The sequence below is a fragment of the Sitodiplosis mosellana genome, unplaced genomic scaffold, assembly GCF_009176505.1.
Source record: "Sitodiplosis mosellana isolate CC-2019 unplaced genomic scaffold, AAFC_SMos_1.0 Smas_scaffold_1, whole genome shotgun sequence".
In the NCBI taxonomy this organism is placed as follows: domain Eukaryota; kingdom Metazoa; phylum Arthropoda; class Insecta; order Diptera; family Cecidomyiidae; genus Sitodiplosis; species Sitodiplosis mosellana.
Genome location: NW_022595244.1, coordinates 21,326,918 through 21,341,381, shown reverse-complemented (window position 1 = coordinate 21,341,381; position 14,464 = coordinate 21,326,918). Strand labels below are relative to the sequence as shown.

General features: G+C 36.1%; 1 protein-coding gene across 2 annotated transcripts; it reads left to right on the top strand.

Moving 5' to 3' along the window:
* Nucleotides 1-609: 609 nt before the first annotated feature.
* Nucleotides 610-13,368, top strand: LOC129566307 (estradiol 17-beta-dehydrogenase 2). Of its 2 annotated transcripts, none has more exons than XM_055442124.1 (4): nucleotides 610-2,157; nucleotides 11,641-12,137; nucleotides 12,213-12,554; nucleotides 12,741-13,368. In XM_055442124.1, exons 2-4 carry the CDS (start codon nucleotides 11,735-11,737, stop codon nucleotides 12,953-12,955), a joined length of 960 nt encoding a protein of 319 aa, XP_055298099.1. In that variant the 5' UTR covers nucleotides 610-2,157; nucleotides 11,641-11,734; the 3' UTR covers nucleotides 12,956-13,368. The 2 variants fall into 2 exon arrangements, with proteins under 2 accessions (XP_055298099.1, XP_055298090.1); XM_055442115.1 differs by having other exon boundaries at nucleotides 612-1,277.
* Nucleotides 13,369-14,464: the final 1,096 nt, after the last annotated feature.

Below are 14,464 nucleotides of genomic sequence, written 5' to 3'. Positions count from 1 at the left end.
TTCAAATATGAACGAAGCAAAAATTATTTTATCTGCCGTAATGCAGAAAACCATAAATGCGAGACTCGGTATGTGCTGTACAGTATAAATATCGTTGATAAGCGCGTCCATACCGCGTGCACGCGGTTGAATTTTTGTGTGTTGTGTCTTTCGCGCTAAGCAAATTTCTTTTTTTCGCTGCGCTTTGATCGGTTTTTCGTGTTTGCCCATAAGAAATGAACATAAAACGAATCGCAGCATAGCAAAGAAGCAGCTGCGCGTTGTAAAAAACAAAAAAAAAGAGGAACAAAAACAACATAACCGAAGCACACACCAGCAGTACATTACGTCCAAAATAGCCAAAGTATCGTACCTTTCGTACCATGTCGATGGAGTCGGCATTCATGTTGAAGCAAGCTGTAAAAAAAACAAATCAGATTGTTAAGAAATTCAAAGTATGAACCAGCTTGAGTTTGATACGAACATCGACGCCGTGTGTGAGTATAAGCGTGCGTGTATGTGTGTGTGTGTGCTGTGTCGCTGTGCTGGCAAATAGCGCTGTGTTGCATTGGGAGAGCACAAGCCCAACAAACTCGACAATCGACTTTTATGAAACGCTCAAAACGAGTCAGTTATAAAAATATGCTCATAGCGAACGGACCGATAAACGCTGTGCCGTGAAACGCTTGTCTCGCGCCGTCGTTTTTGTGAATTTTTTTTCTCTTCATCTTTCTTTCTTCAACCGAAGAGTAAAGATCAATCAAGTTGTTTTATATTACACTGACTTTGTTGTTGTGCTTAGGCCCATGTTTGGTTTATTCATCATCATACTGTATGCACGTTGTGCTTTCTTCAATGGAAAGATCATTCAGTTGAATACTGTGCCACAAGTGAATTAAGATTTCGTTATCGGGTCGCCACAATATCTCGGCAACGTCATACGAGATCAGTGCGGTGCAAAATAAAAAAAAAACAGTTTCATAAACGCTAAATTTTTGGAATTATTGTGGTGAAAACGCCGTTCGTAATCGTTGGTTTGCGTTAAAGTGCAGCTGAACTGTTGGCGGATGCAATAAAGGACTGTTTGAAAGCAAAACCTAAAAGAAAAACACATTTTTCTTACGAGTGTAGGCTGCTAATTGAATTCATTGACACGACGAAAATAAGTAGCTGTGCCACACAAAAAGAGACTCAGTGTGTATAGAAAAGAGACTTGTTTGGCTTAAGTCGTTAAATATTGCCGCAGTTTATGGCCCGGAGTAAAGAAAAATAAAGAGCCAACAATAACAGAAAAAAACGTAATAATATTTGCTGAATACGAAAATAAACACACAATTTTAAGGTGCAGTCATACGTATATAGATATAACGCAAATGAGTTCACTTATCGCAGAATACGTCGATTTTTGATGTCATACTCTCAAATAAAGCACAAAACCCATTCTCGCTCTGTTCATCTCTAATTTGCCTATTCGCATGAGAGAGAAGACGAAAGACCATTTTTGGTATTTGGCATGTGTGATAATTTGAAAAACATGTTTATTCTTCTTCACGTTCACGCGCTACGAATGCTTAATATGTCGATTTTTTAAACAAAACGAATATTGAATGCTAAATAGTGTGACTTAGTGATACATTCTGAAAAAAAAAAGAGGAACAGAACTGCGCCATTTCAATAAAGCAACAGAAGAAGCTTGGTGAAAAGTGAACGAAACGTGGTGTTTTTTTTCGGCAGCTTTATTTGCTCATCATTATAAATTCCATTTTGAATGTGAATATTTTCTAACGCCCAGGCCATTTAAAAGACGGACGATAAATAATATACACATAATATTATACGTTGAATGTGTGCGCATTTATGATCGCGAAGGTGAACACTAATGACATTTAACGGTGATCACACAGCCGAAATTGAGTGAAGATACATGAACACATTTTTTTTCGCTCGTTGAGTTGGCAGTGCATTTTTATATGGGCATTTGATTCATCGATTTTTCGTGCGGCGGAAAGAAAAAATAAACGATTTTAATTGAGTGGTACGGAGTTTATTGAAATCTTGTGCGCCAATTAAGCAGCGTTATAATCTTCAGCTATTATAATTGGCATTTTTGCCACCAACTATTTTCTATCATTGGGGTCACACCTTTTGGATAATTGCACACAAATCACACATTCAATGGTAAGTTCAATGCACTGCAACCCGATTCATGTGGATGTTGCTCGTTGATAACAGTTCGGTGACAAAATGAGATGTATAAAAACATGGAATGGCAATAAATTGCTTTCTAAATGCGTTATATCATCAATGAAATGTTACCCAACGGTTTATCGCGAATTTCTAGACAAATAGGGACTCTTTTAACTACATAATTATATTCATTAGCAACGGTCTTTTTCAAAGTTACTATTTCTACGATTAAGCAACCTAACACACATGATCAATGTTATCAATGCGATGAGCAGCACAAAATCAATGCTGAAAAACAACGAAATTCCGAACGGAAACTTAAAATGATAAAAGCAAATTTTTTGTATAAACATTTTATCTTGCGATCGTTTGTTAAAACCATATTCAAATACGCTTTTCGATACGAGGCTTAACGGTTTACCAATTCGACGGTATGCGAGACTAAGACATTAGCATGATCAAAGCATACGCAAAAAAACACATTCATTGATCTCGTGTGACCTATTAAAACATGGGTTTAGCTACCTCGACAGTATTATTATCGTTGTTTTCGTTCCTCGATCAAAAAGAATGAACAAATATTCAACAATTTACTTTTAAATTCAACTGAACTGAACTGATTCAATTTGATGAAACAAAATCAACATCAATTATGGTTTTGATTGTGTCTTTTGTTCGTGCATTTTACCGATGAACAAAACACAATGACAAGTCTGCAATTTGCGACTATCGGCGCATTGTAACCACATACCATTTCTTCACATACGATCGCTGCTGCTGCTGCTGCTGCTGCCTTTTTTCTGTGTTCGTGTCGCGATTTCTCTTTTTCTCGAATGTCGATTTACCTTAATTTATATAGACATACGAGACCATTTAACCATAGTGTATTTTGATCGTTTCTTTTTTTTATTCATCTTTCCATTTCTAATGTCGATTTGATTTTTGATGATGAATACATTTTATAGAAATTCCTTTGTTTTCCGTAATAATATAAAATGCACATATAATTACGGCCGAAAAAAACACATTATCGGAAACATTCACTGAAGACGTTCGTTTTTTTTTAATGATATCCACCAAAGCTATACGTCGATTTGATTTTGATCGTATTTCATCGATGACCACATGCGATTTAGACCTTTTTTCTTTCGTTATTTCCACCGATGTCATGATAATCAATTTCCGCATTTCATTTCGTTTTCATTTCGAATCGAACTAGACTTTTGTTTGTTAAATTAATTTCCGTTTGGTTTGTTGTTTGGTTTTCTTTCCATTTGCCTCGTCTTTTATCTGTTTATCATTGCTAATAATCAATTAATGAAAACACACGTTCTCCATTCGTTAAAACAGAAACCAAAAACATATACACACAGACAGACAGAGAGAAAGAGAGCCATAAGCCACAAACAAATCAACATTCAAATTACATTACGAGTGTATACACTCGATTTATACGTAAATAAACAAATCAATTCGGAAATTGAATTCCATCTAAATTGAAATCGATCAATATACATTGAAGACTGATGATTGCGGAAAAGCTTGCAGATGTTCACCGAAACCAATGGCTTGTCTACGTGAAGATTTCAGGGCGTTTCACATCGAGCAAAAAACAATCGTGCCATAAAATCTGTATGCATACCCGGTACTAGATATATCGCTATGGTTAGTGGTATCGTTTGAATTGGAAAAGTTTCACTCGAGAGGCCACTTATGGTCGATAGAAATGCACATTTCAAGTCGAATAAACAGCCCATCCAGTCTAGCAAATATGTAATCGACTCATAGCGAAGAAAGTTTGTTTGCCCATAAGTACGGTTTGCGCGCGATTCGCAAATGATTTTCTTTAATATCTTGAAGCATTAGATACGGCATTATATGGTTAAGAAAAGAGGGCGGCGGCGTCGGTGGCTGGATTTATAGGAAGGAAAAATTCACTTGGATAGATATAAAGAAGAAGAAGAAAAAAACCACAGCCGCCGATTTGAATATGGAGAATATGTTGATTAAAATGCACACGAGATTGGCATTAAATGTAGCGTACGATTGTGTGCGGACGTTCGTTGCTAGCAACAATCACATTCCAGTGTGTCGAGATATGAATGAAATCTGCATTTATGAAAAATTCGACTTAAAAGTTGATTCAGTACAACAAGTAAAGGTGATTTCACTGAACACGAATTCCATAATCGAAGTCGAACAACACTTGAAAAGAAAAAAGAAACACATTGCGCAGATTTGCATGCAAAACTGCACTTTTACACTCTCGACATCTTGAAACTGTGTCACTGAAACAGCTTCGCGAAATGCCAAGCGCAAGACAGAATCTTGAGAAAATTCAGTTTGTTTTTTTGCATCTTGAAATGTTGGGAAGAAATCCGACAAAAAACAACAACTCTGAGAAATGGGTTTAATGTTGAAAGCGAAAATAATTAGCCGAAAATGAGATAGAACAAGAATTCAGCGAATGGAAAGAAACAACTTCGCGTTCATATTCACACTGCGGAAAGCAAAAGCAAGAGTCTCTATTAACAAAGTTCTTAGTTCAAAGAATGCAAAAAAGAGTAATTTGCCAAATTTCACGCATCGTTGCACATTTGGCATAAGTATTCCATAGAGACGTTTGACTGCTAACCATTTTTATCATTTCAAGAAATGAATCCACGCCTTAAAATTTCCGTTTCGAATAAAAAAAACATCTTTGTGTGCTACGGCACAAAGTTTTTGCTCTCTGTATATACGTGTATGTGTGGTTTTTTCCCTTTCGGAAATGCGATAATTATCGCTTTGAATGTAGTCGTTGCTTTATTTTTCTAAGTTACACAGCACAGTTTCGTTTTTGTTGTCCAAAGCTCGGGTACATAGACGGCAAAGTAAAATGAAGAAACAAAACAACAATCAATTGAAATCAACCGAATGAAACCGGTATAATTATCTCCAAGCGTAATTACAATGATTTCGATTCTTTCGCCTCACGCTCGTTTCAACATTTCGATCATTATTTTGTCATAATGCCATTACGAACACGTCGATCTTGGCCAGCTCCAAGCTAAACGCTTCAACTTAAATCGGTTTGATGTATTATTTCTGCTTTTTCACAAGAACACGAAAAGAAGGCTTGGTGTTGCAAACAATGGCTTTCAAACAGTCACAATCAAATCGTTTGCGATCATTGTTTTGAGAATTTTTTTCTTCGTTTCTTTTTGAAACTGTCATTTTCGTATCTTATCGAATAGAATAGCCGCTTTAAGTGGTTTTAGTGCCGAAAATTAGACTTTCATACTTTAATACTGTATGCCTACCGTGTATTCTTAACGAACCGTCACTCAAACTGATTTCTTCTCACATTATATTCATTCTTATTGGACCAGAAACACAAAAATGTAATAAAAGAGTTTTAAACGAAAACACAATGTTCTGCCATTTAAATGAACATTTCAACTGGAAGAAGTGAAATATGAAGTTCAAGGCAAATAAATCATCTTCAGACCCTATTTAGCCAATTCAGTTTTTTTTCGCATCTTGAAACAAATCGCTTAGTCATAATTTTTGGAAGCTTCATTTTGCGAATGAATTCAAATTATACACGTACATTGTTTTCGCGCATGAAATTCTACGGAAATTGAAGAGAAGAAAAAAGTGCCAAGCCATCAAAAGGCATTAATTTCATTTGACATGCGAAGAATTTCTTCTCGAGAGGTATGACTAATTAAGATGGAATTTTTGGGTTTGATATTGAAGTTTAGCAGAGGTCATCTATTTAGACACCATTCCATCCATTTAAAAAAGGGATTTCGTTTGAATGGATTTCGACACGAAAAAAGACTTCAATTTCAATACACAATTGATTCGAGATTTGCTCCAAATTGCTTCAATTATTTGGTATTATTCGAACAATGACGTTGTGAGTGTGTGATAATTGCGCTCGGCATGTGTGAGTTATGATTGAATTGAAGTGAGACTTTACCGCTAAAACACACAATGCCGACTTTGATTTTTCGCTTTTTACATTTGACAGGTTGGATCAGACACCTTTGATATTCACCGAAACCAAGTTCAATGGGATGTGTTTTTTTTATTACAACAACTTTTTTTCCATCGATACACATGCCCTTTCACACCCATCCGACGCGCGCGAGGTGTGTGTAACATCGCATTCATCATAAGTATTTAAAAAAAATTGTACTTCTGGATTGAATCATTGAAGAGAGAAAAAAAGAAATAATTCAAATGAAATTTGCCGTTTGCAATTAATCGCTTGGAAATTATACATACCACCTCTCGATCAATGAACGTATGAATAGCGACGAGAGACTTGAGAATGGAATGAATTTGACGAAATTGTACACATTCAAATGAAATGTTAAACAACACTCATTCGACGTTTCGAATCTTGTTGTTTTTTGCAATGAAACGGAAATTCTTCAAATGAAGATTTGGCGGAATGAATATGAAATAATTGCCATAATCACTGAATTTTATGCCATGCGAAATATACATAAACATCGAAAGGAACGAAGAAAAACAAACGCCATTTGTTTGTAGTCGTTCATTTTGCAGAGATAAATTCGGGCCCGGAATGGCAAAATGTGAAGTGTGTTTGCCATTGTCGAATGGCAAATGTTGTTGAAATATTATTAAAATATTGCGTTTTAATTAAGCCATAAGTACGTTCCTTTTTCTTTGCTATTAGATTATGTGTCTGAAAATTGCTTTTGATTTGTGTAAGCCAAGTAAAAAAGTTGCCATGTTGCTAGGTACCTTTTGCTTAACGGCTCTTTCACATGCGAATTCAGCGAAGGAGGTCTGACTCAGTTCATGCATATCGGCTGATTGAATGACTCGCAAACTCATAAAATGGCAACCATTTCATAATAATCCAAAAAAAAAACGGACCGAAATGTGAGCGCATTCAGGTCTTAACCAAATTAAGTTCGTTTGCACTTGTTGATGTCAAGATTTAATGCATGGATAAAGTCAATAATATCGCTGGCAAACTAATGTAATTAGATGGTTTTAAAGCTTGACAACGTTTGATATTGATCTCGTTCCATTCACAGTTGCCACTTTTTGCCATTGGCAACTGCACTTTTGCTTTGATATGTGCCCTCCTTACGCAATGTTCGTGTTCGCGTTTTTCGAACCTGATGTATGTTTCTTTTTCTGTTGGCTTATTAATTTGTGATTGATTTTATTAAATAACATAAACCGTACCATTTACATTGTCACCTTTTTTGCCAATTGAACGACGTAAACAACAACACTTTTTTGCAACGTTTTTTTTTTTTAAATTTCATTTCGAAAACGAATCGCCGCAATCATGTTTGACGTTTGCTTTCCAAACCAATCACGAAGATGAAGTTTCGTGACCAACAGCTCTCACCAATCGATCGGCCAATCGAAATTTTCACTTCCCAGTCGCGTGCAACTCTTTTTTTCTTCAATCGACGAATTATTTTCTCATGAAAACAAAAAAAGAAAATACTTTCATTGCAAGACACAAATTCGTTTTTCTTAAAGATTTGTTAACGAGGCCCAAAACGAAAATCCGAATTGAAATATTTTACTCGATAGAAAATAGATGCATAAATAATTCATCAATTTTCCTTGCTGTTTTCGATTCTGTCTTGATTGCAAGAAAGTTTTTTTTGGATGTATTGTGACCAAAAAAGCGAACGAAATGCGAGTTTAAACAAGAAAAACTAACAAACAAACTAAAAGGCAAAAAAATGAGCTCAACAAAGCGTAAATGTTACCTGAATCAAGCTTATGTGTACGGTCTTAATTAATATTATTTTATAAACAGTCGTATGTGCCAGTCTCGTGCACACACTTTCATAAGTTGACGTCATTGTTGGCGCTCTGTGCATCGGTTACATTTCCCTCGTTGTGCATTTGTTGCAATCTCCCAAAAAAACCGCAAACACACAATCGAGTTTATCGACAAACAACTTTTTCCGCTGCGGCAGTCACACAAATCTTCGACAAAGTTCCGTTATTAAATGCGTCATAAAAAAACACATATGCACATTGCACACCTCGTAAAAAATCGGTGTAATAGATCGTGTTTGAATTGAATTTTTCTCGTAAATCAACTTGGAATTGACAATATCTCAATTTATCGGCAAATGTCCCATCGCATGCAATTTACTTCTCGAAATCAGAAACAATCAGGGCGTTGAGTTGAAACGATTAAAATTATAGCTTTGCGTTGAAGATTGCATTTCTAAAGAGAAAAAAAGACCATTAAAATAGCGTATCGGCTAGCTTGTCCATGGCTGATGCAATATTTGCAAGCAGAAGAACTATCGAGACGGCCATTGAATTACGTAAGAGAGAGCAAACGGCTGAGCATGAAATGATAGTGCATTCGGAAAGAAAAAAGAAGAAGAAGAAGAAAAGAATCGTTTTGGTATATGCTATAAATGCACCGCTATACGGTCATTCGGATTACTTTTTCCGACGAACGCACGCGCACAAATGAAATATAAGCATGAATTACGGCACATTTCAGAATACCGGTTAAACAATTCCGATTTGCCCATAAAATGGCTGTTCATTGCTTGAGAAAATGTGACTTGTTTTTCATTATGATCATCACGAAAAATTCAAGCTCGTAGCTCGGTGCGTTCCAGAAAATTACTATCTAATTTATTTTAGTACGGTTCATTGCGAAATTTCCTTCTCCGTTTAACTATTATTCTTGCTCCGACCGCGCTGCTCCATCATCATCGAAAGTAAGCCATCGCTTGAATAATGCATTTAGAATTGAAAAGAATGGAACCTGCCGTTCGGCTCTCGTTTGTGCAACGCTTTCCATTTTCTGCTCATTCATTCGATTGAGTCGAACAAATCATTAGATTATTCTTCTTCTAGCGCAACCGTTTTTCTTTATTTCCATAAACGAATTATAATGAATGACCTCAGCATAATGAAGTGCTTACTCAAGTCGGGTGGTCGATGTTGATTCTATCTAAGGTCTTGCTTTTGTTGTTGTTTTTTTGTTGTTGACAGTAGTCACGTTATTCGTGTTGGAATGAAACATAGGCCGCTTTGTCATCTTTTGTGTTTTATCAACAAAATTCAGAACTCAAAACAGTTAGATTAAAATGTAAATCATAACCAGGGAGTGTAACTCCGAGGAGGAGGAATGGTGAGGAGGTGAATGAGGAGGTGGAGAGCGCTGAGGAGGTTCCTCCTCCTCACATGAGGAGGAAATAAAAATTACCAAAATTGAGGCATATAAATTTATTTTAAACACTTCTATTGATGTTGATCGTAGTTTTTTTATCGTTGGCATCCGTTCCAAATCAATAAAAGTGTTTAAAATAAATTTATATGCCTCAATTTTGGTAATTTTTATTTCCTCCTCATGTGAGGAGGAGGAACCTCCTCAGCGCACTACTCCTCCTCATTCACATCCTCACCATTCCTCCTCCTCGGAGTTACACTCCCTGATCATAACGGCTATGCATTATCTATATGGAAGAATTTCGAGAAAATGATAGAACACTCAATACATCACCTTTTAACCGACGGAAAAATAGTCGATTTGCTCACTATCGACTAGGCCATCTTTGGCAAATTGTATTAAAGTTGTAAAATGTAAATGAATTGTCATTTAAGCGACACATTCCAGCGTTAAAAGCGTTTTTTTCTGAATGAATGAACGTTAACTCATTGCCGACTTTCACACTTCAAAACATTCAAATGACCGAGAAAAATTCACCGGAAAATCTTGTTGCTGACTCAAGTGCGCAGTTTATGAGCCGTTCGGTGAGATTTATTTTTTGGCGGTGCGTTTTCTTAAGAGACAAATGACTGAATCAAACCAGTTTTCGGTCGGAACAGTGTTACGGAATATTTATAATGACATGTTAACAGTCCTATTAAATTGTCAAAAGAAAAAAAATGTCTGCAAATTTTGTTTTTTTTTTCTACTATTTTTTTATTCGGTCACAAACGGCGTAATTACACTCAGCCAGCGCAGTGATGAGAAAAGAAAGTCAAATTTTGACGGTTGTTTATGAGAAAATTGTATGCGTTATGTAAATCAAAGTCACTTTCCGAAATCCATCTAGTTCACACTGCAGCAGAGTGAGATAAGGGGAGAAAATGAAATGGAAAATCAAAAGTTGTTAATTCGAATTAAATTCATAGATATGCTATCAGTTCAGTAACCTTGAAGATTTGTGCTAAAACAAAATGACATAAATAACGTGTGCGATTGTTTTTAGCATGCCCTGCATTGTAATGTAAAACGGTTGACAGTCACTATGAATGAAAAGCAAAACTCCATACCGATACTAACGAACCGATTTGAAATGCAATTAAATCTATCAACATATTATCACGTCACATCGCATAATCGATCCAAACATAGATAGCCTCAGCACAAACACACAACCGAAACAAACAATTGGATGTGATCATTTTGTTTCTTTGTGCTGCGCTTTTTTAACAAGCGTCAGCAATGAGTAAAATGTTGTTCTCACTTTCAGTTTTATTTTTTATGTTTTTTTTTTCGTTTTTGTTTTGCTGAAAACAATAGAGTTCGTGCATCGCAGACGCGCACATTTATTTACATAATAGTTTATAATACGAATGATTCGCAAACAAATCGTTACTTAGCTCGTACTACATTCATGCATGCCTTGTCAGTCATTTTGATATCAATGCAAAGAATGTCAGTGATTCAAGAATTCAGCGAACAGCACTCAATTTTTTCGTGCTTCGTCATTTATAGCACACGAACGATGCAGAGGAGGAGGAGTAAGAGATGATTTTGGACGGATTCATTGAAATCTCTCAAATTTTGTGTCTGTAGCCAGCAAAATAATTTCGGAAATTTTGAACATTTGAAATGGTTGTAAACAAAACAAAATAGCTCTAAATATGTGTGAAAGCGAAAAAATCAATTAAATATTACACAAATACACAGAAGATTCGTTCTTTGCATTTCGCTTGAGTGCACTTCGAGTGCGCGCGCTCGCTCGCTCACCTTCCATTTTCTGAACATCATGTTTCATTTGTGGGAGCGAAGATAAACAACAAAACAAAGAAGATGTTCAAGTCAACGAGTAAATCGTCTACTTAGTTAATGGGCTGTTGCAAATGAATGGGATGAGTAACATCGCGTGCATTTGCACACGAACAAAAAACGTTAATTGAAAATGCAAGATGTGTTTTTTTCGCATTTTATGATGATTTTTTTTTTCTCGAGAGATTATTCGTTGTAGAAGTCAGTCGAAACACACAAAAAAAAAACGAACAATAACATTAACAGATAAATGCACAAATTTGCACAGAAAAATGGGTTAAAAAACAGAACGTATGCATATTCATTGGAATGAAAATCACTATTACGATTAAGTTCAAGGCCCTTTGCATATAGAGTTCAAAAGCTCCTTTCATGCGTAACACGATATTAATCGATCGATTTTTTTTTCTCTCCTCTCTTTGTTTTCATTTCAGATCGTTTCGTGCAAAGCACCCATTATATTATCATCGATCAGAGTCAAATCAAATCAATAGTCGTTTAGAGATAACAACAATATAATCCGAGAGAATGATGGAACCAGCAACAATTTTCGTTTTAACCATTCAACTTATTGCACTGTTTTCCATCGCCGGAGCCTTACTTTTGTATTTGCTATGTAAAGTACGTGGTGCACGTGAACTACCAATCGGACCACAAGGCGGCTCAATTTTGATTACCAGCGCCGATACCGCTTTGGGATTGCAATTATGCACGCATTTAGCTAGTCGTGGCTGTCGTGTGTTTGCTGGTATGAAAGATCCAGTCGATTCATTGCCGGCAAAACTGCTCCGAGGTTGGATGAAAGCCAGAGAAAATTCAATTGCCCGCGTACACGGATCAATTGTACCGATGCGCTTGGATGTGACACGTGAAGATGTATTGAAAGAGGCCACCGAAGCGATTGGCGCTCATTTGAATGCCAGCGAAAGAGGTAGACATTTTTTGAGGTCAACTAACGGATTGGAAAATTAACTCAATTCTTTTGTTTTTATTTGTTTGTCTGTAGGAATATCGGCAGTCATCAATACGGCTGGTTCAGTTGTACGCGGCCGCATCGAGAGTCAAGATTCAATGCATTGGGAAACAATGTTCAAGACAAATGTGCTGGGTTCATTGCGTACAGCCAGAGCGTTCATTGGATTGTTGCGTCCAACCCACGGTCGCTTAATCTATTTTGGAGCTTGCAATCCTGGTGATGGACTCGTTGCATTTACAGCATCTCGCGTTGCTGTCGAAGGTTGTGTCGATGCACTCCGTTCTGAACTTCAAACTTATGGGATCAACGTCATCGCTTTGGATTCACGCGGTGTTATTGCTGAGTCAATGTTTAAAGCGCCGATTCCCTTCAGTAAATTCAACTCTTTTTTCTCTTCTTTTCATCATGAAATGTGTCAATTTTTGTTTTTCATCTGTCATGGGACTGCTATTTCGAAGGCACATGAATGCACATGATTTCAATCGTGGACGATTTTGCAAAAGTGCCTTGGAAATAGCGTCTTGAAACTGTTTCTAATTGATTTTTTCATGTTTTCAGCACTGAACGGCGATTCCAACGCACCAACCCAATATTCGGCCGATGTTCTAACGCGCAGCGCATTAGAAGTCATTGAAAACGCTCTTTGGGATCCGCGACCCGAGCCACGCTACACGCTGGCCGTACCCAACTCAAAGCTATACGCACTCAAAATGTCCTGTCGAAATTCGTTCCGCAGTGCACGGAAATTCAATCCATCGACCATCCAAGTTTAGAAACCAACTCATGCAAATACATTTAATCAAAATAAAGAGAACTTTTTTCATTCCATTTATCTAGTAATGCTCTGCAATTTGTACATACAACTTAACATTCGAATTAAATGAGCAATTTAGGCCATAAATCATATAGAAATTATTCAGAAGACCTATTTAAACCAATAAACGAAGGAAGAAATTCGTTTAGATTGTAATTAATCATAACCTTATTAAAAATACTTTTTGTGTATGAAAAATAAAAATTCAAAAACTCAGTCAAATTTCTTAAAACAAGTGCTATAAGTTTTTGTTCGGAAAGATTTTTTTGGATGGAGAATTTCTTCTTCTCTTTATATGTGGAACATTGTCATCGCTTTCTAAATTAAGAAAGAATATTGAATAAAGCTTATTTTTGTAATTACTACTTTAAATGAAGTGTTTCTTATATTTCTCTTGGTTATTTTCTTTGAAAGACCTGTTATTGCATTGAATATTTTATTGATTAAAAACAAAAATTGTCAGAATGGTCAATAAAATGATAATAAGGAAAATGGATCGACATTCTTAAGCAGAAAATGTAGAAATAACCTTAACAAAATGGTTGATAAAATAGGTAATTTTTTATATATTCAAGTCTTTTAGCCGTGATTTTTTGTTTCAGTTTGCATTTAATTTATCCGTAATTGCTTTGAGAGCTGCGTCTACAGTTTTCAGAATGTTTTCAATTTTTGTGACTCGACTAAGAAGGTTTGCCTGTGCATGTGCATTCTCCCAAAATTCTTCATGCCCCACTCGATATTTTTCCACCTCTTGCTTCTCACGAATTTTAAGAGCATTTCGTAAAATTATTTTGCTGACCTTTGAAGCCTGAAATCGCATCCAGCTTCTCAAAGGAACTCTTATGTGACCAGTATCCGATGAAGGTATGACTTTCAGGGAATAAATCGAGTTCATGTCGTCATGGTCAACATGTTTTTTTTGTGCCTGTAAGCAAAGTTGATAAAATCAGTGAAAAATCGCGTTTTTATTCCACAATATTGAGCATTGGGCACTGGAAATAATCAAATGAAGAAAACATCTAAAAAAAACTATTTAATTTAAAATATTTAATTGAAAAAATCAAATCAAGAAAGAGAAAAGAAATGCAAAAATTACAAAATAAAATTAATAACTGCATACCGAAACCAGTGATTTTGATGTGTCAAACTTTGCTCGTATCCTAGTGGCGTACTACAATATCTCGGCCTTTTGTGTTTTAATATCAGAACAAATAAATGATAGATGTCGATACTGCTTCTCAATTGTGTTCATTTTGATATTTCTTATGATTGATTTCTCCACTGATCATGCCAACCGATATAATCGGTTTAATCTAAAGTAGTCCGTGATTGTCTGATAATACGAACGGAAGAAAAAAAAACGATTGAAAATTCAAATCTCCAGCGACGAGTGGCGAATTCACTCTCGGCGAAATATTAGCCACTGACAGCTGGCTGTCGAATCGAGTGTGACGTTTATATTTGAGCT

Bases quoted from the DNA above. Each gene is read 5' to 3' on its own strand.
- LOC129566307 (XM_055442124.1), top strand. From the start codon at position 11,735: ATGATGGAACCAGCAACAATTTTCGTTTTAACCATTCAACTTATTGCA. The intron at 12,138-12,212 runs GTAGACATTTTT...GTTTGTCTGTAG, and splicing joins TTTGAATGCCAGCGAAAGAG to GAATATCGGCAGTCATCAAT. The intron at 12,555-12,740 runs GTAAATTCAACT...TCATGTTTTCAG, and splicing joins TAAAGCGCCGATTCCCTTCA to CACTGAACGGCGATTCCAAC.